The 27042-nt window shown below is 48.0% G+C and overlaps 3 protein-coding genes across 7 annotated transcripts in view; all 3 read left to right on the top strand.

The window, feature by feature from the left end:
• The window catches only part of LOC125354523 (calmodulin-binding transcription activator 1), a 639297-nt gene extending 636859 nt beyond the window's left edge, over positions 1 to 2438 (top strand). For all 5 annotated transcript variants that reach the window (XM_048350159.1, XM_048350161.1, XM_048350160.1 and 2 more), the window contains one exon: positions 415 to 2438. In XM_048350159.1, the coding sequence (XP_048206116.1) occupies positions 415 to 478 (64 nt within the window). In that variant the 3' untranslated portion in view covers positions 479 to 2438. The remainder of the gene's footprint in view (positions 1 to 414) is intronic.
• Positions 2439 to 4966: 2528 nt separating this feature from the next.
• Positions 4967 to 14530, top strand: Vamp3 (vesicle associated membrane protein 3). Its single transcript, XM_048350164.1, has 5 exons — positions 4967 to 5061; positions 7179 to 7260; positions 10805 to 10963; positions 11659 to 11710; positions 12964 to 14530. Coding segments are annotated over exons 1-5 (312 nt in total). The 5' UTR covers positions 4967 to 5059; the 3' UTR covers positions 12981 to 14530.
• Positions 14531 to 16619: 2089 nt separating this feature from the next.
• The window catches only part of Per3 (period circadian regulator 3), a 35241-nt gene continuing 24818 nt past the window's right edge, over positions 16620 to 27042 (top strand). The window contains exons 1-6 of the mRNA XM_048350167.1: positions 16620 to 16710; positions 17009 to 17154; positions 19273 to 19388; positions 20942 to 21143; positions 22927 to 22975; positions 26891 to 27033. Of these exons, the coding sequence (XP_048206124.1) occupies positions 16634 to 16710; positions 17009 to 17154; positions 19273 to 19388; positions 20942 to 21143; positions 22927 to 22975; positions 26891 to 27033 (733 nt within the window). The 5' untranslated portion in view covers positions 16620 to 16633. The remainder of the gene's footprint in view (positions 16711 to 17008; positions 17155 to 19272; positions 19389 to 20941; positions 21144 to 22926; positions 22976 to 26890; positions 27034 to 27042) is intronic.

The following is a 27042-nucleotide window of genomic DNA, read 5'->3' on the forward strand; positions in this document are numbered from 1 at the left end:
TCCCGTCTGTGAGCAGAGCAGAAGCTCCGTCTCCTGGTGTCTTCCAAACTAAGTAGAAGTGTGTGCAGATCCCTACGTTAACCTCCCCTTACAGGCAATAATGATAGCCCGCCAGGCAAGGAAGGGGCAGTGTGTGTGTGTGAGAGACACTTCCGTGCCACAGACTTCGCCTTAGCTCTCTCTTGCTGGGAGCAGCTGGTGTAGAGCCAGATTTCTTTCCTGTCCCTTTCGGGTCATGCCTTCCTCTCTGAGCCTTCTTCCCACCCACTGCTGGGGAGGCGTTTCCTTTGCCATCAGTCCTCCAAGGGTTTATCTTCTCACTGCGGAGGGAGCCAATGGTGTTAGCTCTTTCCTGTGTCATCCCAGCCTCACTCTGTAGTTACCACCTGGTCTTCTGTTTTGTTTCTCTTCCAGAGTGAAAGAATTGAAAAAGGCCAAGGAACTTGAAGACATACAGCAGCATCCCTTAGCAATGTGACATTGCTTTTCAGACTGTTTTCATTTCTGTTTTTAGCAGAGACATGCAACAACTATACACATGCGCACACACACACACACGCACACACACACAATCCCTCTGCAGTTTGGGGAGATCAGCTGCAGGATTTTAACGGAATGTTTTGGTCATTGCATTTGCACTTTCATGGACAACTTTTAATTTGATCAGCAAGACATCTTGGAACTCAATCTTCTGTTGGATCGTAGGAAACCAAGACGCCGGGAGGGATCGCGAGAGGCCCCTCCTCTTAGGAAGAAGTGGTTTTCCTTCTCATATAGGGCTGTATTCAAACATCGTGTGGAACTGTACAAATATTTATACCAAAAATATAGATAAGAAAAGGTGGGGGAAACACTAGCAACAAAAAGGATTGCTGGGCCTGCACCTGCCGGTTATTTCCAAGAAGCTGAACCTTTGGGATTGATTCTCAGTGGAGGGCGTAGATCATACAAATCTTTATCGGGTCCGCGTGTTCTCATTTCCTTCACTGTTTTGTTTGTTAGGGGTTTCGTTTGTTCGTTTGTTTCAATCTCTACAGCACACTTAATGCAACTTTTAAAATCTGCAGGTTGTTAATGTCTTGTGGAAATTTGCAGAGGGGCGGGTGTGTGGTAAACGGGTGATGCATGGGAGATGGGAGAAACGGCTTTCAGAGTTGAAATTTATTTTCTTGCCCCTGCACCTCCGAAGAACCTGCGAGGAGTCGCCACCTTGTCCCTTTCTCGTGTCCAGCACTTTAATTTTGGGCCTTACTTTCATGTGCAATGAGAATTACTTAGGAGTTGGTAAAGCATGGAGCCTTTTTAGTAACCTTGGAAACATTCGTGGTTCCAAGGAATCATAAACCTTGCCTGGACATTTGCCACCTAAACCACCAGCGCGGTGCTGCATCCTAGCCAGCGAATTCCATGTGTCTGGCTCTATCTCATCCAAACTGAGTGGTTTCCGTGTATATAGAGAAGGTAGAAGTGGAAAGTGAGAAAATATTTGAAAGGGATTATATTAATTGCTAAATATTTTATTCACAAAGATCAATAACATGGCAAGATAAAATTATCTGTATAGTTTTGTCTGAATGAGGGAGAAAAAATGGATGTATTGTTTGTATATATTGTATATATTAAAACAAAGAGATATGTGCATGAAATCAAGAAAAAGAAATGAGCAAAAGCAAAGCATTAGTGGCTATGGTCTGTAAAATGAAACAAAAAAAACTTTATTTCACTATAAGAGTACTTTATTTTAAATGTTCTTTAGAAGAACATTTTGCTAAAGCATGAATAAACTGCAAAAAATAAAAGAGCTACTGTATTTAGACTTAGGAAAAAAAAGGCAGAGTAACATTACTTAAAAAAAGGATATGTTTACATTTAATTTTGGCTACCAGGAGTTTAGTTTATATTATTTAAAATTATTTTGCCAATGGTGCCAAGTAATGTGAATGCTAATATTGCTTGAGAAAATTAAGTTACTTTTGCAAAACAGATAATCCTAAAATGAATCTGTAACTTAACAACACCCCCTCACTCCAACAACAAACACTTAGAATAATCAGAACCTGACAAAAGAAGTAGTGTGAAGAGTAGAGAAGTATCACATTTTCATATTGCCTGCTGGAAAATCAGAACATGAAATACAACACTGCACACAAAATAAAAGTGAAAAACACATAGAGAGGTCTTGTAGGGATGCCCTGTGAATTACTGTTTCCACATAATGAGGAGCCAAAGAAATCTAATGCTTTTAAAACTCAAACGACTAATGTCAAATGGAGAGAATAAAGCTTGCCATTTGCTGATGCCAGTTTTAAAATTCCCAGGTGACGTTTGAAGATCAATTGGTATAAAATAAGATGTTTTGACTTGGTTTTGGTGGCCAACTGTGAGTTGTAAACTCAAGGCTTCTTGTGAAGCCTAAAAATATTCACAGATAAGCTTTTTTTTTTTTAAACTGGTGTCTTTAGAAGGAAGGTTGATACAAAAAGATTGTGGTAAAAACTGGGGTCAGTACTCTTGGTGCCTTTTCTATAATTGTACTTGTTTTTTAATTCCTTCCTTTCACTGCCAACCTCCGATTACTGTACAGTATATGTCTTTCTGCTTGTGATCAGCTTCGACAATAGTGACAGCCCCATATCTAGCAGCCACCTGTACACGTGTAAATGAACGTGGCCCAATGTGGTCTTTACGCATGGGTTATGTCGCAGCTGTGCTGTCTCCCACAGAGGGTGACTTTCCACCATTTGACCTGTTAGGAGGACACTTGAGCAATCTAAGAAACACACAGTTGCATTCATAACAGGAAAAGAATGTGAGAAACCAGCCCTTTCAGAATATCCTATATTAATACTGGATTTGGGTACATTTATTCCATTAATTATGATACAAATAACTAATCTTTTTGACCTGAGTAATGACCTCAGTGGATTTGCTTCAACCCTCACAGTTATTTTTTTTTTAATGTTTCACATTGCTCTATCATTAGCTGAATAAGTTAGAAAATTCCGGAACATAGAATTAGAAGGTTCTTATGGAGGGAATAAGAAGTAGGTTCAAAACCTGCCAGTAAAAACTGTGAATCCTAGGTGAGGTAAAAACGCACTTCCACTGAAACAAAGCATTTCTGACCGTTTTTCCTTTGGTTGTGAATCTTCCTTTCAAGTATAAGATGATAGGTAGGGTAAGCGCAGCTTTCTTGGATAATCTGAAATTCCCAAGTGCCAGGAGTAGGAGTTCATTATAAAATTAATAGCTAATCTTATTCTGTCTCCTGAAGATTTAATTGCTATTCTTGTTACCCATTCAAAATCAGCTGTACTGTGTGAACAAAATCAAGACACTAACACGAACCCCTCTGGCTGCACGGTCGCTTATGGCAGTTCCACACAGTAGTTGGCGCCCAATGGGGGTCCCTGAGACTTGCATGTAAAACTAGTCTAGATGTCTTCTTTTTTTGTAAGTTTTATTTTTGTATTTGTGCATGTAAAGCATCACTGAATCAATGGATCTGTTGAAGAACTCAGCTGCTGGAAACCATGCAAAATGTTTTGAATTGCCCTTAAAATATGGAAAATGTTTTCTGAATGCTTTATATTCTTTCTGCTGTAAATTAAAAATGAAGAAAATTTCCCCATATTATCCGTGTGCTTTGCTTTAACTTGATGGGAATACCAAAACCCAAGATGTTCAGCATATTCCAAACCAGATGGGGGCAATTTTAAGTATTTCCTTCCTCTCCAGATGCAGTATTTTCATACTAAATGAAACATCACTTCAGATATATCCCCGCGGGTGGGGGAGACTGACAGACTCACTTTCCCAGAGGTAGCCATTTGCCTTCCAGGCCCATCCTTGTTTACTACAACAAATCATTTTAGATAAAGCATTCTCCAGTAGTTCTTTGGAAGTGTTCTGTCCGCTTTGCTCTATCCCCTCGATTGCAGACCCTGTCCTGGTCTCACCAGCGGTCATTATCCATGCAGTCAATGCATCATCATCTTCCCAACTGTGAGTCCTCAGGGCTTCCTAGAGCCCGCTGCATTTAGGTGACACCTGTCCTGTCTTCACTGGGCTCGTTGTCATCTCTGCCCGGCCTGCACCGCTGGCGGCTCTGTCTGTGCACACCATCTCCATCCACCTCCATGGCTTTTTCATGGCCTTTGTACTTCTCTTGCCTGGAAAGTTCTACTTGGCTACTTAACTCCAGTTCCACTTTTGTGGCTCCCTTTGTTCTAATACATATTATTTCCTTTCTCCATTGCGTTGGAAAAGACGCCTTAGTATTTTATTCTTCCCATTTCCTTAGCGATCCACTAACTGGGTTATAGTGATGTTTGTTGTCGGGGGCTATCGAAGGGCCTATTTCCAGTGACAACTTAAATCCACCACCAAGTAACGCTGTCCAGCGGCAGACCTGCAGGTGTGAGGAGGACAAGGAACACGGGGATCCCATCGCAAGCCCTGGTGCCAGGGCTCTCTTCAGACTAGCGACGGGCTGGGCAGCGGCAGGTGAGGGGGGAGCCTAGCCCGACCCATCCTCTGACAGACTGCCCTCCAATGGCCACGACCTCCTTCCGGGGGGAAAACGAGGCGTCTCCCCGGGACCCCTAGGTCGCTCTGGCGCCTCGCTGTGCACGGACGCTGTGTGCAATGTCATCACGACCACAAAAAGGGTCCGCTGGTCCGAGCAGTCCCTTCCCGGGGCCTGGGCACATTACCGGCCCGCGCTCCCAACGCAGCCAGCGGCCGTGAGGGCCCGGAGCGCGGGGCCCGGAGCCCGGAGCCCGGAGCGCGGAGCCCGGAGCTCGGAGCCCGGAGCCCGGAGCCCGGACCGATCCGGCCCTGCAGAGCTCGGGGGCGCGAGAGCCACACCACAGCTCGGAACCCGCCACGCCCCCCGCGGCGGGCCACGCCCCCGACAAGCCACGCCTCCCGCGGCGGGCCACGCCCGCTTCCGGCGCGCCGCCCCGTCTCGCTGGTGACGTCACTGCCGCGCCGCCCATCTTCGCGGCCGCCCGAGCCCACTGCGCAGCTCCGCGGACCCTCGGTCGCCACCGCCAAAATGTGAGTGACGCGCTGCGGCGAGGGGCGGGGCGGGCCCTGGAGGTGGCGCGGCTCGCGCCCGGGACCCTCGCCCGCTCCCCGGAGGCCGCCGCCCACCGCCCGGACGTGGGCCGCGGCGGCGCGGGCCTGCGCGGGGCGCCCGGGGCCTGGGGTGGGCGGCGGCGCCCGGGGTGCGGGCCGCGGACGAGCCGGGACGACCCTCTGGCGGGTCACGGTCCTCGAGGGCCCCACGGCTGTCGGGAGGACGCCGCGGGGCCCGGGCGGGGCCGGGGGCTTCCGGGAGGAAGCGACTGCCCCACCCCGCAGCCATGGCTGCTTCCCGGAGGTCCTCCGCCGGGCGGTGGCTCCTGCCCTGGATCCCGAGCGCTGGCCTCCCGCCCGGTGTGCCGGTCGGCCGGCCCCCGGAGTGCGGGAGAACAGACCCGGGCCCGCTGTGAGGCTTCTGCCAACTGCGTGGGACAGCGGCTCTCCGGAGGCAGGGGCCACGGCGGGGCCTGGAGCAGCTGAGCTGGGAAGGTGACTGCCACTCAGTCAGCCCCAGCAAGAAAGCACTCCTTCGTGGCCCTGGGAGCCCAAAGAATGCGAGTGAAGCATCACCAAGACCCCCGTTTTCCACACCCCCCCCCCCCCAGCGTGCTTAAGCGGGGGCGCCACTTGGAAAATGTACCTGAGGAGCCTGCTGTGCCAATAAATGAATCGCAGTGGTTAGGATCTAGGTCCCAGGACCTCACTTTGCCCATCTGTAAAATGGGGGCAACAGTATTGTTGGGCACAAAGAGGAGGTGGTTCAGTGAGACCGCGTTTAGCCAGCCAATCCGCTGTTCTTGGCCCCTGGTTGTTGATAGGTTTAAACGAACTTAGCTGGGCCCTGGTGTTGTGTTACTCTTGTAATCCTAGCTACACATGAGGCCGAGATTTGAGGATGGAGTTTGAAGCCAGTCTGGGCAGAAAAGACTCTTACCTATCATTAACCACCCCTAAACCAGAAGCAGAGGTGTGGCTCTAGAGGTAAAGACTGAGGGGTAGTGCCTAAGGCCTGAATTCAGGACCCAGCAATGACACAAAGTAAATACTGTGCGAGGTCACTTGTGGTTCGCACCTGTAAACCAAGCTAGCTACTCAAGAGGCTTAGATCTGAGGATTTACAGTTCAAAGCCAGCCCAGGCAGGAGTTTGTGAAACTCTTTGTCTCCAGCGGACCACCGGAAAACTCTTGAGTAGCGATGTGGTTCAAAATGGTATCCTACTAGCTTTAAGTGAAACTGCTCAGGGACAGCACTCAGGCCCTGAGAGCAAGCCCCTGACCAACCAAAAAAGAAAGAAAGAAAATTGAATCAGTGACTGTTAGCAAAACACGTGCTCAGTGATGTCTTGGATTATAGAGTAGAGAATTCTAGGACTCCGGTGACAACAGGTTATTAGAGAGAGATGACTTTATATAGGGTCAGAACCTAGCAGCCAAGTAAATCATGAAGGCAAATAGGACTTCAGAGCCAGAGGGAGGGAAAGAAGGCATTGGATGAAGACTGTAAAAAAAATGAATAATTTTCCAAGAGAGGAAGCATTGCTTCAACTTGCCTTCCCTATCCTCACCCCTCCTCCCCGATCCTAATGTTTCAAATGAACATTTCTCCTTATTGGAAAAGGCCATAATGTAATTGTTCATTACTATACAACAGTGCTTGCTACAATTAAAATACCAGGAGAATATGTGTGCATGTAAACAGATGGTTGCACCTTGAAGTATCCCCACTCTCAGAAAGGTGGGGAGAGGAAGCGGAGAAGGTTCCATGGGAGCAGATTTGGTGGGGAGGGGAGAAGGGGAAATTTTGGGGGGAAAAATGGAGTTTACTGGTGTTAGGATCACGTATTTAGTGAGAACCCAATAGAACCTAGTAAACCATTCTGGTTACTTTATCATGTCATCTAGTCTTAGAAATTATGGGGGAATTAAAAATCTTACTAAGAGACTTGTTCTTCACTGTAGGACTCTTGTGTGGCTGTTTGCTTTAGTTCTGTGTAGGAAATCACTAGGGCCGAGTCCTGTAATAGCATCTCCTACTTAGAGAAGTACATTTGTAGTCATGTTTACTCACTCTTGTGCCTTTCCAATTCCAGGTCTGCAGGTGGGCCTTCCGGTTCAAGCACTGCCACTGGCAGTAATCGAAGACTACAGCAGACACAAAATCAAGTGGATGAGGTATTATCGTCCCCCTTTTAGTACTAGGGTTTGAACTTGGGCACTCAAACTTAGTTTGGCAGGGATGCTACCACTTCAGCCATGCTCCAGGCCATTCCAGTGGGCTCTGGTGGGTTTTTTGTCTGGCCCAGCCTGGCCTGTGGTCCTCCTACATTCCCCCTTCCCCCTCATGTAAGTAGGAGAAAAAGTACACGCCACCATGACCAGCTTTGCTGTGGAGATGAAAACTCCCTACCTTTCTGACCAATCTGACCATGGTCTTTATGATCTCTACTTCCTGAGTAGTAGCTTTACCGAAGCTAGCCAGTGCCCCCAGCTCTAAAAGTCTACAACATGAATTTTAGACAAATGTGAGAATGCTTAGGCAATAATTCTGTTTAGGAAAAAATAGCGGTGTGAATGTAAATTTTGATTCTTCAGAATTTAAGAAAAATCTGCTCTCTGCTGTGTTAAAGTAGGAAAGTCAGATTTTCCTGGTTTCATGCTTGTTTTTCCAAACCACATACCAAATCACATATCTAAAACATAGACACCATTTTCCAGTGACACTCCCCAGGAAGCGCTTTATGAAATAGGGTAATAAAAGGATTAGCCCTGCAGATCGCTCCAGTCAGGAGCAAGTCCTTCTGATCAGGTAACTTTTTCAAAGCACTGTGTGGTGGAGCCTGTGCTCCTGGTTGCGTGGCCCGGCAGGCTCCAGTTCATCACTGGTGGTTGCCATGGACATGGGAGGCAGATGCTAACACATGGAGCTATCCCGACAAAGCTGCATTGTAAAGTTCTTGAGTTAGAGGACCCTTTATTCCACCCTGAATAAGCAGGACCATGACGAAGACTGAGAAATTCAGCCTGGTATTTGTGTTCCTAAAAGCTGCCACTGTCCAGCAGAGATTTCTTGGTCTTTCTGCTTATAGCTGCCCTAAAGAATCGAGTTGAGGCTGTTAAATCATGTTCTGATTGGATGGTTATTTATGAACTTAATTCTGAAACTTGGATTTTCACAGTGAAACCCATCCTAAAGCTCTGTCACTTACAAAATCAAATTGGAATTGGGTCCTTTTTGTTTGGGGAAGGGGGAGTATACTGGTCCTGGGGTTTGAATTCAGGGCCTGCATGCTCTCTCTGAGCTTCTTTTGCTCAAGGCTAGCACCACTTGAGCCACAGCTCCATTTCTGATTTTTTGGGGGGTGGGGGAGGTTCTGAGTCATTTATTGGAGATGAGAATCTCATACACTTTTCTACCTGGGCTGGCTTTAAGCCTCGATCTTCGATTTCAGCCTCTTGAGTAGCTACGATTACAGGGTTGAACCACTGCCGCCCAGCAGGTCTGGGTTTTTATTTTATTTTTGCTTTTCCTTTTATGGATGTGAAATTCACATAACATACAATGACACCATTTGAAAGTGTACCACTTAGTGTGTTTATGTATTTAGTGTACGTACTCTGTGTGCAGCTTTGCCTCTTTCTACTTTCACAACTCTTGTCCCACTGCAAAGCACCCTGTTCTCACTCAGAAATCACTCCTTCGGGCAGTGCCTACCTGGCAGCCTGAAATGCGCCTCTATTTCTCTGCGTTTGCTTATTCTGGGTGTAGCAGATGAGAAGAGTCGTCCAACGTGACCTCTTTGTGTTGGGTTTCTTTCCCCTCCGCGTAATGCTTTCAGCACTCATCCAGCTGTGGCACGAATCAGGACCTCCTCTTTGGTTCACGTAGCTGAGTCACAGTCCATGGCATGTGGAGGCCAGGCTGTGTGTGAGCCACGGATCAGTTAGTGGGCGTTCAAGCTGTTAGGAACGGTGCTGCCTAAAGAGCAGCCCAGGACCCCCAGGGCTGGCCCACACAGGGATACTGTGGCGAGTTTTTCTATTCCCATCAGCCGCGTCCAGAGGTCCCTGTTTCTCCACGTTCACACCAGTATTTGGATGATAGCCATCCTTACTAACAGGAAGTGGTCACTCATCATGGTTTTAAAAAGCACTGGTGAATGATTAGCGATATTGAACACATTTCATGTACTCATTTGGCCACTTGTACATCAGAAGGAAACAAAACCCTATTCAAGTCTTTTGCCTTTTTATTCAGTATGGAAGTTTGAACTCAGGACTTTGCACTCACAAAGCAGAAGCTCCACCACTCGAGCTTCACCTCCAGCCCTTTTTGCTTTTGCTATTGTTTTTATTAATGGAGTTTTGCTTTTTGCCTGGGCTGGGTTGGCCCTTGTTCCTCTTTCTTTATTCTTCCTGAGTAGTTGGATGACAGTCATGGCTACCATGCCCAACTGTTTGTCGTATGAGGTGGAGTTTGAGGAACTTCTTACCCAGGCAAGTTGGCAAGAGTAGTTGGAATTATGGTGGCAGCCACCTTGCTCACCCCTTTGTCTGTATTTATTGTTATTGGTTGGAAGTACTGGGGTTTAAACTCCGGGCCTCGTGCTTGGTAGACAAGCTCTACCACGCCTCCAGCCCGTTTTTGTTTTGCTAAGAGATAGGGTCTTCTTATCAAAAAGCTGAGTGAGAGCTCAAAGCTCTAAGTTCAAGACTCAGCACTAGCACAAAAATAGATAAATTTGGCTTCATAAAAATTAGAAACTTTGGCTGGGGATATGGCCTAGTGGCAACAGTGCTCACCTCGTATACATGAGGTCCTGGGTTCAATTCCCCAGCACCACATACAGAAAATGACCAAAAGTGGCGCTGTGGCTCAAGTGGCAGAGTGCTAGCCTTGAGCAAGAAGAAGCCAGGGACAGTGCTCAGGCCCTGAGTCCAAAGCCCAGGACTGGCCAAAAAAGAAATAATTAGAAACTTTGTATCATATCAAAGTATATTATGACCAACATAGAGGTCATCCACAGAAAGGGACAAAGTATTCATAAATAACATCTGATAAAAGTTTAGTATCCAGAATAAAGAATGCTTATAAGTTAACAACAAAAAAAAATGACAGCTCGGGGCTGGGGATATAGCCTAGTGGCAAGAGTGCCTGCCTCGGATACACGAGGCCCTAGGTTCGATTCCCCAGCACCACATATACAGAAAACGGCCAGAAGCGGTGCTGTGGCTCAAGTGGCAGAGTGCTAGCCTTGAGCGGGAAGAAGCCAGGAACAGTGCTCAGGCCCTGAGTCCAAGGCCCAGGACTGGCCAAAAAAAAAAAAATGACAGCTACATTAAAAACCAGGAAAAGGCCCAGGTAGGGTAGCTCACCGCTGTAATGCCAGCTATCTGAGAGGTAGAGATTAGGAGGAGCATAGTTGGAGCATAAGAACAAAGTCAGGGGGACCCCCTTCTTCCCATCTCAGTCAATAAGCCAGGCACAGTGGTGTGCCACCCATTTCAGCTAAGCAGGAGGTGGCAGGTGGGATACTGGCCTGAGGCTGGACTTGGACAGTCCACCTGAAAGGGTACCTGCCCCCCCCCCCCCAGTTAGGGATAGCTTGGCTTAAAGTAGTAAAATGCCAACTGTGGGGGGGGGGGAGTAGATTTCCTTGGGCACATTGGTTCTTCGGTTCCTTGGCATATTGTCACTTACTGTGATCGATTCGCTTAGGTGGTGGACATCATGAGGGTCAATGTGGATAAGGTGTTAGAGAGAGACCAGAAGCTCTCCGAGTTAGACGACCGCGCAGATGCACTGCAGGCGGGAGCTTCTCAGTTCGAAACAAGTGCTGCCAAGCTGAAGAGGAAGTACTGGTGGAAGAACTGCAAGGTGATTTTCCTGTAGCTGCCTGCATGCTGGGCCCCCGTTCCCAGAGAGTCAGCCGACGCTCTATACACTGCACTTTTGATGAGTCTGGGAGGTGTTCCACTTCCTACGTGGGGACATTTGGGCCAGCTGTGAGTCTCAAGCACTAAGTGCACCCCACTTGCTTGCCCACCATGTGGCATGTGTAGCAGGAATATCCTAATCACAGACCACTGCCCCTTCTCAACCCAGACCTTTGCAGTGCCCTGAACAGATGGATGGGAAGGCTGGCATTGATGCTGTTGCAGGCAGTCCTGGGAACAGCTCACAGTTGAGGAAAGCAAATGCTAGAAAGTCCCATTGTACCCAACAGAAAAGACACCAGCTGCAGAGACCCTGGCCTAGCAAATTCCGTAGTTAGCCAGTGAGTGTTTTAGGGTCTGGCCCCAGGGAGCCTGCCTTGGCTTGTTTAGAAATAAACTCTGAGACATCGGGAGCAGCCCGCAGCCCTCCTGGTATGGGAAACAGTTCACATGCAAGCACCTGTCTAGGGCCTCGGATCATTGGAGCACACCTAGAAAACCCCTAAATCCGCTAGGCCCTGATAGAATTTACTCCAGACTGTAGTGCACCCTAATTTCTCCCGTTCGAACTGAATACTATGGGGTGTTCTTCAGTAAGATGTCTGTCTCACACAGGGGTTGTGTGTTCTGTTGCAGATGTGGGCCATAGGGATTAGCATCCTGGTGATCATCATCGTTGTCATCATCGGTGAGTCACCGAGCGCGTGTTCACAGATGATCAGATGTGCAAGGACAAAGGATGAAACTTCTACCAGAGTGGTGGGGTTTGCCTTTTTTCTTTTGGTCAGTCCTGGGGCTTGAACTCAGGGCCTGAGCACTGTCCCTGAGTTTGTTTGCTCAAGGCTAGCGCTCTACCACTTTGAGCCACAGCTCCCCTTCTGGTTTTCTGGTGGTTAATTGGAGATAAGTCTCACAGACATTCTTGCCTGGGCTGGCTTTGAACCACAATCCTCAGAACTCAACCTCCTGAGTAGCTAGGATGACAGGTGTGAGCACCAGTCCCCAGCTACCTTTTATTCTTTAGCAACTGTTTTACAAACCTGATGGGCTTTATTTACTTCCGGGGGGGGGGGGGGGGAGGAGGGGGCGGGGCGCTGATGTTGAGACAGGATCTTGTTAAAAAGCCTAGGTGAGCCTCAAACTCACTGTCCTCCCACCTCCGCTCATGTGCCGAGATGACAGGTGTGTACCCCCACACCCAACCGAACGACTTGAGGAGCCAGGATTACAGGCCTGAGCCAGCTCTGAGGTTTATTTTTTAAGTATTTTTTATTGAATGACTTTGTTGTGGTAGTGGTGGTGCTGAGGAATTGAACCCAGGGCCTCATGCATGCTAGGCAAACACTCTACCACTAAGCCACATTCCCGGCCCCTCTGAATATTTTAAATATCTCTCATTCTCATTATATATATATAGGTACTGAGGGCTAAATTCGGGACCTCAAGCTTGCCAGGCGGGTGCTCTACCACTTGAACCAGGCCCTCAGCCTTTTTTTGCTCTATTTTTCAGATAGGGTCTTGTGATTTTTTTTTCTTTTTCTTTTTTGCCCAGGGCTGGCACAGACCTTGATTTTCTTACCCACAGCCTTCTCTGTAGCCAAGCTGACAGCTGTGACAAACAGTGGTATTCTGTCATTGCCGGGTCATATCAGAGGTTTCTTAGTGGAATGTATGGTTACTGCAGCCCTGCTTCTTCTAACTGTGGTCTCCTCTAGACCTGCTCTGTTATGAGATTGACTGTGGTCTTCTCCATCCCCATCTGCCACTAGATTGGCTGTAGTGTACTCTAGCCCTGTCTGTCAAAAGACAAGTCACTAATAAGAAGTCAGCCAGTGGGAGTCCATTCATGTGTAGACCATAGCATGTGTTGTCACTGTGTAAGCTGTACTCAAAAGACTAAAGTACCTTTCTCCCTGTTTTTAAATCTCCCCTGCCCCATAGTGTGGTCTGTCTCTTAATGAGGAGCTGGTGAAACTCAAGCCTGCTGTTCGGAAACCTCTTGAAGACTTTCGACTTAGAACTTGCTCTATTATCAAGCTTACCTACTGTTATTTGTAAAAATTATTTTTGTTAGTTCACATACAGTTCAGTTTGTAGGAAATGTGCCCTTTTTTGAATATGCACTCCGAACTTGAGGTGTGGCCAGCCCTGCCACATTTTGCACAGTGCCTTTTTGCAGATTTGCACGAGGCTGGAGAGGAGTTCTCAAGCCCTGCAGCGCTGTAACCAGCCTACGGTCACCAAGTACCTGCATTGCCCCCAGATAGGGGAATCAGTTCCAAGTTAGCGATCATGGATGTTAAACCGTGTTTACCAGACTTCCAACTGTGCCTTCCAGAAAGAACACTACCATCCAGTGCAAACCTGTGACAGTCACAGGCTGTGCCTTATTTTTGATACTTTGCTGGTTCCTGAGGCTAACCCTTTCCTTTCCGTAAGTACTACTGACTCACTGTGTCTCAGCCCACGTGCTGGGAGCGATAAGCTTTTAGATAGGAAGATGTTTTTCTTCTTTGATATCACTTGCTAAGATCTTCCTTTAAGCAGAAATAATCCCTTTTGAAAAGTTTTTTATAGAACTCTATGACCAAAGTTTTTCTTATGCCAAAAAAAAAAAAAAGCTAAATACAAACAACATATCCTTAACTCTGTCCCAGACAGATGAATTCAGAAAGTGCCAAATAGAACTCAAGGTGCCCTTCCTTCAGAAGGACGATGTTAATTAATACTTCCGCATCGTGGCCTTCCATGCTTGTGAAGTGCTGTAGAGACATAGCTTTTCCCACAGGGGTTAGACGTTTGAGCCTCTTCCATCTTGGGCTGTGGACTCCAGTGTGCTTTTTAACAATTACGTGACACCAGCCCTCAAGTAAGTCCATCTGTGAACTCGACATTTCCTGGCCCAGTCTTCAAAGACCAGAGCTTTTGAAATTTGCTTTCTATTTTTCCTCATATTCTACTTCCTAAATCAGTCTCCTAATTATGCTCGGGGTGAGGCCACCACGCGCAACTAAACAATGGACAGCTAACCAGAGATGCTCGCTTTATTCATGTCCTACGCTGCACAGGCTGCTGCTTCGGGAGTAACTGTTGCCATCCAAGAGACTTTTCACATCAGGGTGTGGGCTTCAAGGAGGCAGAGGGAGGAGAAACACTTCCCCTGCTCTGTGGCCCTTTCAGTTAGAGTTCTCTAAAGTTCTGGCTCACCCATGAAGCAGCCACAGCCCAGAAGGCCAGAACACACTTCTGCTGCTCTAGTACTGCTCCCCTATCTCACCGAAATGACTGGATTTTGACATGCCTTGCTGTACATGGCTAAGAGAAAGCAGCTGTCAGGATCAGGCCCAGGGGCTTGGGCTGGCCTGACTGAGCCTGCCTGCTCTCATGGCGCTTGATCCTCAGTCCCTGTAACCCACAGGCACCTGCGTTTACACAACACCTGTTTGTATCTGTGCATTTAGCTGGGACCTTCCTGGTGTAATGACCTGAATAAAGTGTTTATAAACAGGATCTGGCTCCTGTGTTCTTTAGCATAGGACAGATAAGCAGATACACCTGGTTCACGTCCCTTGCTCCCGTCCTGCACAAACCTCTTTCTCCCCTCTTGCACCATCCCTTCCCAGGTTGCTGTTTTCTCCAGCCCCACATTTTAGCATGGAGATGAGTGGGGAGCTGGCCTTCACAAAGTTACCGAAACGTTCAGGATTTGGCTTGGAGTTGCTTAGTGTTTTGTGCACAGCTAGACCACACAGTGAGACGCAGAGTGGCGAGCCTGCAGGAGTGGGGCTTCTCCAGACGCACCGTTGTCTTCATCTTCTGTCCTCCTTCCCTTAAAACACTTCCCCTCTCACTGTGACCCCAGCTTAGGCGCTTATGCACCTGCTCAAGTGCTGAAGGCCATTGGGATCTGGCCTTTGTGACTCTGAACTCAACCTCAGGGATTCTCTAAGACTGGCTTCCCTCCAGGAAAAGCTCAGGATTTAACTTCCCGCCCCCTTAGGGCAAGTGAAGGTGCTGTCCACACCTGCCCCTCTCACCCTGCTTTCTTTCAATTCTGCCTTGTCAAAGGCCTTGGGTGAGGGCAGGCTGGCAGCTTCCCCTTTTCACCTTGCTGCCCAACTACCTTCCATTCCATGAGTGTTTTATTTTCTTTCCACCTCCTTAGCCTTTCAGAACTCCAGGAGTCATTTATGTTTGATGTCTTTCCCACACCTTAGAGTGGCAGGGATTTTGTTCCATCAGTCTATCCCCCTAGGATTGCAGCCATCCCTGCCCAGGTGTGTGCCTGGTGTTTGCTAAACGCAGAAAGCAGAGGGAGAAAAAAACCCTTGGGCTTTCCATACTCTGTGGCCCATTGTTACTGGGAGGTGTGAGATCCAGTGTGGTGTGCCACTTGGAAAATTAGGTCATTTGTCCAGTGCACAACTGGCCACTGCATTCTTCCCCTCTCTCTTTATATAGAATTTCCATTCATTGGGCAAATAATAGCATCTTTGATATAGCAGGTAGCAGAGGAGGTGGTGTTGGCCCTCTACCTCTCATTTCTAAAATGAGCGTTCACCCCTCCTTTCTTTAGGGGCTCTGCAATGCCCCTTCCTGAAACAGGTCTTTTACATTTCCCCTCCACCACTTGCCCCCAAATCCGAAACTTCAGGTAGGTCAGAGAAGTGAAAATAGAGCATTTTACCTGGGTTGCTTTGGGCACGGTTCCTCCAAGGCCACCCCACTCCCCTAGGATTAGTGGGGAGAACAAGGTGCAGAAAGATGCAAACAAAGGTCACTCGGGAAGACCCGGAAGAAATGCAAAGGTCCCAGCTCCCCAGGTGCACGGGGGGGGGGGGGGGGGGGCGAGGAGAGGTGGAGCCGCGAGGCCACCCTGGGGAAGGGGCGGGGCCTCTGCTCACGTGTCTGCTCACGCCTCTGGGGCCGGCCTCCACGTGACTGTGACTGGCAGCTCCGGTATCCAATCTCGGCTACTCCTACTGCGCGGCCCCGCCCCCGGGGGGGCGTGTGCCCAGGACTCGCGTGGCCTAGGCCCCGGTGTCCCGGGGGCCACTCCGCCCCCAGCCCACGCGCCGCCCGCCGGACTCCCGCCTTATGTAACTCGCCCCGGGGGCCCTGTCGTCCGCGGTTATGTAACCCCGGCGCCCCGGCTCGGGACCCGCCCCCCGGCCAATGGGAGTCCGCCGCTGGCCGAGGCGGCCAATCGCGCGGCTCGGGGGCGGGGCCGAGTCCCGTGGCGCGCGGGGGGCGCGGACCGGAGGACGCCCCGCACGCGGCCGGCCTCGAGACCCCGGCGGCGCCGCCCGCGGGCTGGCGGGCGAGCGGCGGGCGCTCGGCGCGGGGTGAGGCCTGCAGGGCGCGCGGTCCTCCGGCGACCCCTCGGCGGGGCCCGTGGCTCGGGCGCCGACTTTCCAGAACTGACGGCGGCCAAGTTGGCCCGGTGAGGCCGCCGCCGCCGCCTCGGCCGCGGGGCTCCGGGGACCGCCGGGGGCCCCCTCCCTCCAGGGGAAGCGCCCTCGGGTCAGCGCCCGCCCGCCATGGTCGGCACACCGGGGACGAGTCGCTCTCCATCGCCGGCGGCCAAGTGAGGCGGAGGACCGAGGGCCACATGGACCCCCGCGGCGGCGCCGGGGCGCCGGGGTCCGGACCCGGGCAGGGCGCCGACGCGGCGGCCGGCGGCCGCAGGTGACACCCGGAGGCGGGGCGGCCCCGCCGGGAGCGGGGAAAGGGAGGCCGCTCGGGGCTCGCGCCGCCGTCGTGGGAGCCCCACGCGCCTGGCACGGGGCGGGCACCGAAGTTCCGGGGGGCCGGGAGGGAAAGGCGCCCCGGGCTCCAGTGGACCTGGAAGCAAGTGGGAAAATGTCCCCCGACGTGTAAGAGGAAGCGAGTACACCTGGGATCCCCACCGCCCTGTGTGCCTCAGGAGAGGAGGAAGTCACTGTGGCCCCTGCGTGGTGGATAATACTTTTCCTTCATCTTCCAGTGAGCAAGAAGATCGAAACAAGGCTTCCCAAGAACTCATCACGATTGTCCAAGAGATGAAAAAATACTTGCCAGCGGAGCGACGTCGGAAACCGAGCACCCTAGAGGCCCTCCACTACGCCCTCCGCTGCGTCCACAGTGTGCAAGGTAAACGTGGTGCAGAGAACAGGTGACCTCCGAAAACAGCACAGTGCCCCGTTGCCCAGCCTCCGTGGACAGCCTTGCACAGGCAGAGTTGGAGCTTTTGGTGGAAAATGTGCAACTCTTAACGCTAATGATTTCATTGTGTCTTCATTTTTCCAAGTTGGAAGGTTAGGGGAACATTATTTGTCCCATAGTTGAGCAACTTTACAATGGTTTTGCTGATCTGTTGCAAGAGCAAGAGCTTAGTGTAAACACATCGGAAAACTTTTTAAAGGAGCATCCATTGTCACTCTGGTGCCAGTGGCTCACACCTATAATCCTAAACTACTCAAGAAGCTGAGATTTGAGGATTGCAGTTCAAAGCCAGCCTGGGCAGGAATCCTAGTCAGTGAGATTCTTATTTCAAATTAACCAGGAAGCCAGGTACTAGTGACTGATACCTGTAATCCAAGCTACTCAGAAGGCTGCAATCTGAGGACCAGGGTTTGAAGCCAGCCCAGGCAGGAAAATGTGAAACTCATCTTCAATTAACCACCAGAAACCAGAAGTGGTGCTGTGGCTCAAAGTGGTAGAGTGCTGTCTTTGAGTGAAAAAGCTTAGGGATAACACCCAGGCCCCGAGTTCAAGCCCCACAACACACACACACACACACACACACACACACACACACAGAGAGAGAGAGAGAGAGAGAGAGAGAGAGAGAGAGAGAGAGAGAGAAAGCTAGAAGTGGATCTGTGGTCCAAGTGGTGGAGTGCCAACCTTGAGCAGAAAAGCTAAGCAAGAACACCTAGCTCCAAGTTCAAGCCCCAGTACACACACACACACACACACACACACACACAGAGAGAGAGAGAGAAAGCTAGAAGTGGATCTGTGGTCCAAGTGGTGGAGTGCCAACCTTGAGCAGAAAAGCTAAGCAAGAACACCTAGCTCCAAGTTCAAGCCCCAGTACACACACACACACACAGAAGCATTATTTAGGGCTGGAGATGTAGCTTAATGATAAGGTGCTTGCCTAGCAGTGGTTAAATATTAGATTGGATAGATTCACAAAACTTGCCCCAAAAAAGAGAGAAAGAGGGAGAGAGAAAGGAAGGGGAAGGGTTGTCTTCTACAGAGGTTACAGGGAAAAACAAATAATTTGACTCATTTTATCTTCCCCTATCATATACTTATTTTGATGATCTATCATGATTTTACCAAATTAAAGAAGAGCCTGGCACCAGAGTCTCATACCTATACTCCCTAGATCCTCAGGCTGAGATCCAAGAATCACAGTTCAAAGCCAGCTGGGCAGAAAAGTCCTGGAGACTCTTATGTCCAGTTAGCAAAACACTGGACTGGAGGCTTTGCTCAAGTGATGGGGTGCCACCTGTGAGTGGAGGAAAGTCCCTGAGTTCATGGTTCAGTATCAGTATGCACACAAGAAAAGATGAACAATTTTAAATACTCCTTCCTTTCTGACTTTTTTCCTTAGGGGTTTCATAAAGTCATATTCTCTCTAGCACAAATGGAAGCACATAGTTTCTGAATGCCAATGTTTCCACAGTAGATGATGTATTTGAAATATATGTATCTGAACACTTGGCTTCATTAATTTTGAGGGTTTGTTTGTTTGGTTTGGTTTTTTGTTTTTGTCTCTCATGGGACTTGACCTCAGGGCCTGGATACTATCCCTGAGCTCTTTTGCTTAAGGCTAGCACTCTACCACTTTGAGCCCCAGCTCCACTTCTGGTTTTCTGGTGGTTTATTGGAGATAAGAGTCTCACAGGGACGTTTCAGCCCAAGCTGGCTTTGAACTGTGATCCTCATTTCTCAACCTCTTGAGTAGCTAGGATTACAGGTGTGAGCCACCAGTGCCCATCTTCATTAACTTGTTTTAGTTTAGTTCAGTACATCTTGCTCCTTGTGAGCTAGAGCATTCAGGATTCATAACGTTCACAATCTTGGGTTTATACAGTTGTCACTATTTCTTATGCTAGCAGGAAATGATCTGGTTTTGAGGGAAGCACACTTAGGGTGTCTGTGTCCTAAGAAAATAAGCCAGCTTGATAGTGCTAAGCATGATTGCTACGATTTTGTTGTCACTGGAGTACCTGTTTATTTCCCTGTGTTTCTTAGCAAACAGTGAATTTTTCCAGATTCTCAGCCCATGTGGCGCGGCCTGGGCAGACGTGGCTGCGTACAGTCTGGAGGAGCTGGCCACTGTGGCTTCGGAGCACACGTCCAAGAACACAGTAAGCGCTCAGGCCCTTCGCCCTCTCTGCTCAGGCACCTTTCCTGAGGACCACCTCTAACTGCAGGTTAAAAAGAATCGCTTGGGGTTGGAGGTGTGGCTCTGGAGATAGAGCCCTAGCCAGTTAGCAAAAGCACCAAAAACCGAGTTTCAAGTCCTGCTCTTGGGCCTAAAAATAAAAGGGGAAAAAAAAATCACTGCAAGTTTAGCTAACCAACAATTTGAGATAAACTAAGGAGAAACCTGCTAAAAAATACACTTAGCTATTTTTCCTGCCCTTGATTAAAGAAAATGTCTTAAACAGAAGAAGTAGGTTGTATGCTGTGTCAGTTTCATTTGCTTTGGTTGTCAGTTGCTTCTGAACATCCTTTAGTTCTCTCAAATGAAGAAAAAAACTTTTTAAAAGCACTGCAGAGTAACTTCCTGCATTTTATCTAATCTCCAAATTGTTGATTTATATTTATATCATTCTTAGTTCCAATACCTACTACAAGTTGTAACAACTGGATTTTGTAGAACAGGTGAGTTGAGATGTTGTCATTTTTTGTGTGTGAAAATGTAGAAGAGCCCTGTAGTGTCTCTTTTTTAAATGTCCTTTTGACAATAATTAAGCCTCACATTTCACTGATCCATTGGTGATCACTTAACTTGATGTTTAGATCTCCAGCATCATTATAACTTAATGACTTTATGATGTTGCAATATGAGCCATACATTGTTATAATAGAGCTTATTTTACTAACTATATACCCAGAGTACTGTAGCAGGTGCTATGGAGACTTAAAAAAGAAAGGTTAAGAAAAAATTTGTTCTCAAAAATCTTTATGATAAACCAGGCGCTGATGGCTCATGCCTGTAATCCTAGCTAATTAAGAGGCTGGGATCTGAGGATCATGGTTTGAAGCCAACTTGGGCTGAAAAGTCCTCATGAGACTTTTATCTCCAATTAACCACTCAAAAACCAAAGTGGCACCGTGGCTCAAATGATAGAGCGCTAGCATTGAGCACAGAGAGACTCAGGGACAGCACACAGGCTCTGAGTTCAAGCCCCACAACTGACAAATTAAAATCTTTATGATAAAGCTAGAGAGGAAATCATGGCAATACTAGCAAACACAGCATTAATACATCTTAACACACTAAGAACAAATCAGAGTGTGTTCATTTCGTATGTAGTGATGTCTCTCCAGGATGAGTCTTGAGCTTGGTTTTAAAGCACAGACTGCATTGCTCAGTAGAAGTCAGTCCCTCTGGGAGGAAAGCCCACTTTGTGAAGGAGAAAGAATCAGAAGTCTGTGCCGTGTGTATGTGTGGTTGGTGTAGGATGAGTTAGTGGTTCAGCATAGAAATCAAGCCTGCAGAAGCTCAGTGACAGTTCTGTGATCATTTTTAAGAAGCAAATGGAGAAGACTGTTTAGGGGATTTTGTTGCCTTTGTAGGACACATGTTGTGTTTGATGCTGTTATTAAGGTAGAAGTCTAGAAGAAGTTTACTTTCCAGGACATGTTGCTAGTAAGTATCTCAGTGTGTGCCTTGTTCTCTGTGTTTTCACAGGATACCTTTGTGGCAGTGTTTTCATTTCTCTCTGGAAGGTTAGTGCACATTTCTGAGCAGGCAGCTTTGATTCTGAACTGTAAGAAAGATTTCCTGGAATCCTCTCACTTTGTTGACTTGCTCGCTCCACAAGACGTGAGGGTGTTCTACACGCACACAGCTGGAGCTCAGCTTCCCGTCTGGAACAGCTGGACCCAAGGAGGTATGAGGCCAGGGGCCAGGGTGGGATGACCCCTGTCCCGAGCTCAGACCCAGCCTTAGAGAAGGAGTGCGGAGCTTCACGCACTGTTCAGAACATGAGAACTAGGTGGTGCTGGGATGCAGCTAGGAAGAGGACAGGCACATCCTGCGGCGTGCCAGCTCCTTCATGTTTCTCCTTGAGCGGTGACCTTGCATTCCCCGTCATGGCACACTCAGCCCTTTCGTCTTTGCTGATTGTGATCGCTGTGTAAAATCTTAATATATTCCAAAATGTGAATGGCGTGATGGTTGTCTAGTTTGTTCTTAATGTCTTTTTGCCATCTAAGTCTCAAGGATTCGGGCTCTGACCGAGAGCAGTTGGTGAGCCCCACACCCACTCCAAAGCTGCATGCATGTTCTGACTTTTAGTCTTTTCCTTTGACCTTAAGGAATGAGGACACAGGAAGCTATATACCTAACTGTTGTTGGCCTTTGGTCCTGTGTTAGAACACATATTCACATAGTGATGGTTAAATGAGCCTCTCAGAAGGCTCTGATAGTACTTCTTCAGAGCCCACTTTCAGAGGCAAGAATTCAGCCGTTACCAGCCTGGGTGTGAAATGCCTCATGAGCTCGTGGGCACTGAGATCGCAGGCTCCTCACAGTGCTGCAGGGGCCAGCAGTGAGTGCAGTTGCCATTCAGGGCCTGGGTAACATAGAAACAGTGTGAGCACGTCTATTTCAGGAGAGGCCCTTTGCTGGTTCTTCCTGTGATCCTTCCTTAGAATCGCATAAGACCTGGCCTTCCTCACTACTTTAGTTCTGAAAGAGTCTCACTGTTGATGAAGCCTTCAGAGTATATTTTTTTGACTGCTCGATTTTTCATGTGCCTTTTTACTGAGGATTTTTGCTTCAGTGCACACATGCCTGAAAACATTCAGGGAGGTCTCCTAGAAGAAATACAAATAGACAACAAACACTTGAGAGAAGGTTCAACTTCCTGACTTGACCCTAAAATTGGCAAATTTATTTTTAAACTGCCACCTCATAAATCAGTGACTTTGGTGCACACTAGTCACATGAGCGTAAGAAAACGTGACTAACACTGTAAGGTGGTACAGTTTTGTGGAGATTAGCAATAATGACTAGAGGCAAAATGATGATTCCAGTTTAGCTAGAACACAACTCGTTGAAATATATCCAAAGAGCAAGGCACCAGTAGTTCATGCCTGTAATCCTAGCTCCTTGGGAGGCTGAGAAGCCAGCCCAAGCAAAAAAGTCCAAGACTCTATCCCCCAAACAGCTAGCAGTAATGTATGGCTGCTAGAGCTACAGCTCAAACTGTGGGGTACCAGCTGAGCAAGTGTGAGGCCCTGAGTTCAAACCGTGGTAGTAGCACACATACACACACAAAAAAATCCAAAGTGAAAAGCTCAAATTTATATATTGTAGAGCTAAAAGATGAACATAGTCTAAATTTCCAGTTACTGAGAAATGGCCACACTATTTCAGTGAAATAGACTATTAACTGGCAAAATAATTGTCATCCAAGGATCATTATGGTGACATTTAAAATAATGACTGTGGTGAGAATAAGAATAGGGCTATCAGAAGTAAGGAAGGGAAGTACTGGGCAGACAGTCTGTGTTGCCTAAGGGTGGTTGGGGAATAGGAAAGCCCTCTGAATGAGTGGGAACAGTACACTTTCAATCAAGAGAGCTGTCTTCAAGGAAAACTGTTTGTTACTTGGGTAGGAGAGCAGGGCTGCTGTAGGCAGGGAGAGTGACAGCCCTTCTCTGTTTCAGCATCCCAGTGTGAATATACTCCGGTGAAGCCCTTCTTCTGCAGGATCCGGTGAGTACAGACGCGGGGCCAGAAACCATGGTTACGCGCTGGTCTCATTCCACACGCGCTAGCGACTCTTGTATTCAGCGAGGCTCTGTTGTAGCTACCAAAAAAAAAGCCTTGGCTCTTTCCATGGGAATTTGCTTATGGATTGAGAAGAAAGAAGAATATGCTCATGAGAAAATAAGATAATACAGTAGGAAGAAATGATGAGAAGGTGGTTATTAATCTTACTGGCATGTGAGAATCACTGGATAGGAAGTACACTAAAATGACCACAATATGGGGGCCTTTTTGGCTTGCTTTTTTAAAATTAACTTTTGGCATTTTTCCCCACTCAATCACTGTTCAATTTTTGAATTTTATTTATGGGGGGGGAGTTACAGTGTTATTTATTTCTGTTAGAAAAATATTACTCACAAAATTTTGACTTACTTCCTTGTCCTTTACCTTGTACCATTCAAGTTTGAGGACTTTAATTTTACCACATACCTAACATTCATATTTCATATTAAGTGAATAACATATTTTCCTTTATTCTTAGTTATTTGAATAACTAATTAGTGTCTCTGTACGTTCATAATTATCCATATGAATATACAAAAGTGTGATTTATACCATCAGCAACTTCATTTCCGAATCTTTCTTATGATATGGCATTTCCACAATAACCGGATGTTTTAGTTATACTTCCTGACATTCATTTGTGAAAATCACACATTAAAGATGGGATGGGAAACCCTCAGTAAACCACACCAAGGCCACTTACAGCGAAGCTACCGTGAGAGGCCCTGGATACTGTGGCTTCAGCCTGTTTATGTAAAGCAGCAATGTGGAAGCAGCTCTAGCCAGAAAATTACTCTTGAACAGTTGTTTGTAGGTTTCATTGACAATATCAAAGTCATTCGTGTCGGCCAACAAGACAGTTGCTTTTACCACATTAGTGAAGTCACAGACTGCAGCTTTCAGAACGTCACCCATGTCTGTAAGAGCTTGTTTCGTTTCTTCCTCCTCCCCTGCGGGCACATGGCACATGCCATCTGCTTGAAGGGCCCAGGCCTACCTGTCCTGAAGTGCACACAGTCCAGTCAACTAGCACAGCTTGACTGTAGGGGCCAGTGGCCCAGATCAGAGGCGACATGGCTAAGCCCTCTTTCTCACAGCCGGTCCAGGACAGCGCTGCACTAGAGACCTGCTCTCCACCTCACAGACAGACCAAGCCTGAATTTTAACAGCTCATATTGACTGGAAGGGTTTAAAAGAGACAGTATAGCACCCTGGTCTCTCCAGTATGTGGTTCTGAAGAGACCGCCCTTGAGTTGAAACCACGTATGCCCAGGATGTCCACAGTCCAGGCAGTTTTCCCACAACCCCACTTTGAGGCACCGTAGCTGCCTTTTAACAAATCTTCGATTTTCACTTTTAACGCTTCTATTAAGCACATTCACACCTCTTGGCCTTCATCTGCTTTTTGGGACACAGATCCTCATAAAATGAAGAGCAGGGAAACACTTGCAGAGCACACAAGTTAACACAAGTCGTGGTGACCGGGTCTGGCAGAGAGCTGAGCTGTGGAATTTGTGCATGGGAACCTTAAAGTTTTGTTGGGTTTTTTTTGGGTCAGTCATGGAGCTTGAAACCAGGGCCTAGACACTGTCCCTGAGGTCTTTTCCTCAAGGCTAGCTCTCTACCACTTTGAGCCACAGCACCATTTCTGGTTTTCTGGCAGTTAATTGGAATTGAGTCTCACAGACTTTCCTGCCTGGGCTGGCTCTGAACCACAGTCCTCAGATCTCAGCCTCTTGAGTAGCTAGGATTGCAGGTCTGAGCCACTTGTGTCTGGCTAAAGTTGTTCTCAAAATACTTTTACAGGGCTGGGGATATAGCCTAGCGGCAAGAGTGCCTGCCTCAGATACACGAGGCCCTAGGTTCGATTCCCCAGCACCACATATACAGAAAACGGCCAGAAGCGGCGCTGTGGCTCAAGTGGCAGAGTGCTAGCCTTGAGCGGGAAGAAGCCAGGGACAGTGCTCAGGCCCTGAGTCCAAGGCCCAGGACTGGCCAAAAAAAAAAAAAAAATACTTTTACATTTGTGGCTGGGAATATAGCCTAGTGGCAAGAGTGCTTGCCTTGCATACATGAAGCCCTATAGAAAATGGCCAGAAGTGGCGCTGTGGCTCAAGTGGCAGAGTGCTAGCCTTGAGCAAAAAGAAGCCAGGGACAGTGCTCAGGCCCTGAGTCCAAGGCCCAGGACTGGCAAAAAATAAAATAAAAATACTTTTACATTTTAAAAAATTTACTGTGCTTGGTCAAAAATGCATGTAATAAATCCACAAACAAATGGGGCTTACTGTCAACCAAAACTTAGTTGATTTCATTTTCCAAATGTAATGATAATATTCTAAATGGTAACATTATTTCATAATAAAAGGAGAACATGTTTTAAAACGACATACTCGTTGATGTTAGCATTGAAGTTATACTGCCTCTAGGTAACGAGAGATAACAATGCTTATAATGGGTTGGTCATATACTATATAAAATGGAGGAGGGGATGGAGCTAATAGCCAGCCAAACACTGTTAACAACCAGCTGTCACCATAACTAACACACTCTCACAGAAACCACACCAGTCCCTTCGTGAGGATGGTGCGCCCAGGACACAAATACCTCTTGAAGGCCCTACTGCCTTCAGTGAGACATGGAGACCAGGCTAGCACAGCAGGGGTGCAGGAGAAATATTCTGAATACTTTACCAGGATTTATTAATGAGTTAGGTTGGAGTTTGAAATAAAGAGTCAAGGCTGACAGCAGGGGGTGGCCTGGGATTGTTCACTGAGGTGGAAAAGGTTGTAGGAAAAGCAGCTTCCTAGAGAGAGGCAAGAAGAACAGCACTTAATCGAGACAGGTTCTGTTTGAGATACAGATCGAGACCACAGGGAGACATCCAGGCCAGAGGTGCATGTTGAGAACACGAGTGTGCAAATAGCGCGTAGAACCCCTTGGACTGGATGAGCCTAGAACAATAGGAGGGAGGCCAGACAAGTCCAGATGGGGGCTGTAGCTGGCTCAGGAGAAGGTGCTCCTCCCAGTGAGGGAAGCAAAGCAAGGTCATGGGAGCTGATGGGAGAAGAGCAGAGAAAGGGGACTGAGCGGACAGCAGCAATAACAATCAGAGACTTCCTTGAGATTAGTGGTCTCAACCCTGATGGGAGATGGAGACCTGATTAGTAGGAAAAGAGAAGCGTGGATTCGCTCTTGGACACAGGACTTGAAGGGACGATGGTGGCATGCGTCCAAGTAGCTGCGTCCTCTGGGCAGCTGGGTGAGAGCGCGTGTCATCGCTCAGTGCTGGAGATCCTCTGTGAGCATTGGGAAAAGGGGCCTGCTCTTCTCTGCACCGGGACCCAGGCTTGGGAGCTGGGCTTTAGGCCCTATTTTTTTCTTGTCCCTCTGCCAGGCACCTTGAAGAACAGAGTGCTTAACTTCAAGACCAGGCCCTGGACCAGCCAGAGTAGTAGCTGAAGCTATGAACCTAAATTAGTTCTTTGAAAGGGGAGAGCAGATCACAGAGTTGGCTGTGTTGGTACGGAAACTGATTTTCTGTTGGTGGCAGTTCATGTGAGACTGTTAGGTCAGGCTGGGAACTTGGGGCATCACGGTCAGAAGCAGTCCTGGAAAGAGTTCGCCCTGTTTGACATTCATGGTGACATGAGCACTGTTCCATAGAAACTTTTACTTCCTGACTAGTCAACGAGACAGTTAGCCTCTAGACCTGAAATTTTAAACCTTCCCCTCCTGTGGAAAACAATGGGTATATATGTTACCTATACTAAATTGGGAAATGCCACTGAACCCTTTCCCCAGCCTGTTCACAGTGGACGAATTATGCATCGTGACCAGCCCTAATCTTTTTATCTCCAGTGGAGGCCGAGACAAAGCGCAGGCGAAGCATTACACCCCGTTCCGGATCCTTCCCTATCTGGTTCACGTACATAGTTCTGCCCAGCCGGCATCAGAGCCTTGCTGTCTCACACTGATTGAGAAGACTCGCTCTGGTTACGAAGGTGAGTCCA

This window comes from Perognathus longimembris, chromosome 7 (genome assembly GCF_023159225.1).
Source record: "Perognathus longimembris pacificus isolate PPM17 chromosome 7, ASM2315922v1, whole genome shotgun sequence".
Taxonomy (NCBI): domain Eukaryota; kingdom Metazoa; phylum Chordata; class Mammalia; order Rodentia; family Heteromyidae; genus Perognathus; species Perognathus longimembris.

Excerpts from the sequence above, each read along its gene's own strand:
- Vamp3 (XM_048350164.1), top strand. Across the intron at positions 7,261-10,804 it reads CACAAAATCAAGTGGATGAG|GTGGTGGACATCATGAGGGT; the intron begins GTATTATCGTCC and ends CGATTCGCTTAG. Across the intron at positions 10,964-11,658 it reads ACTGGTGGAAGAACTGCAAG|ATGTGGGCCATAGGGATTAG; the intron begins GTGATTTTCCTG and ends GTTCTGTTGCAG.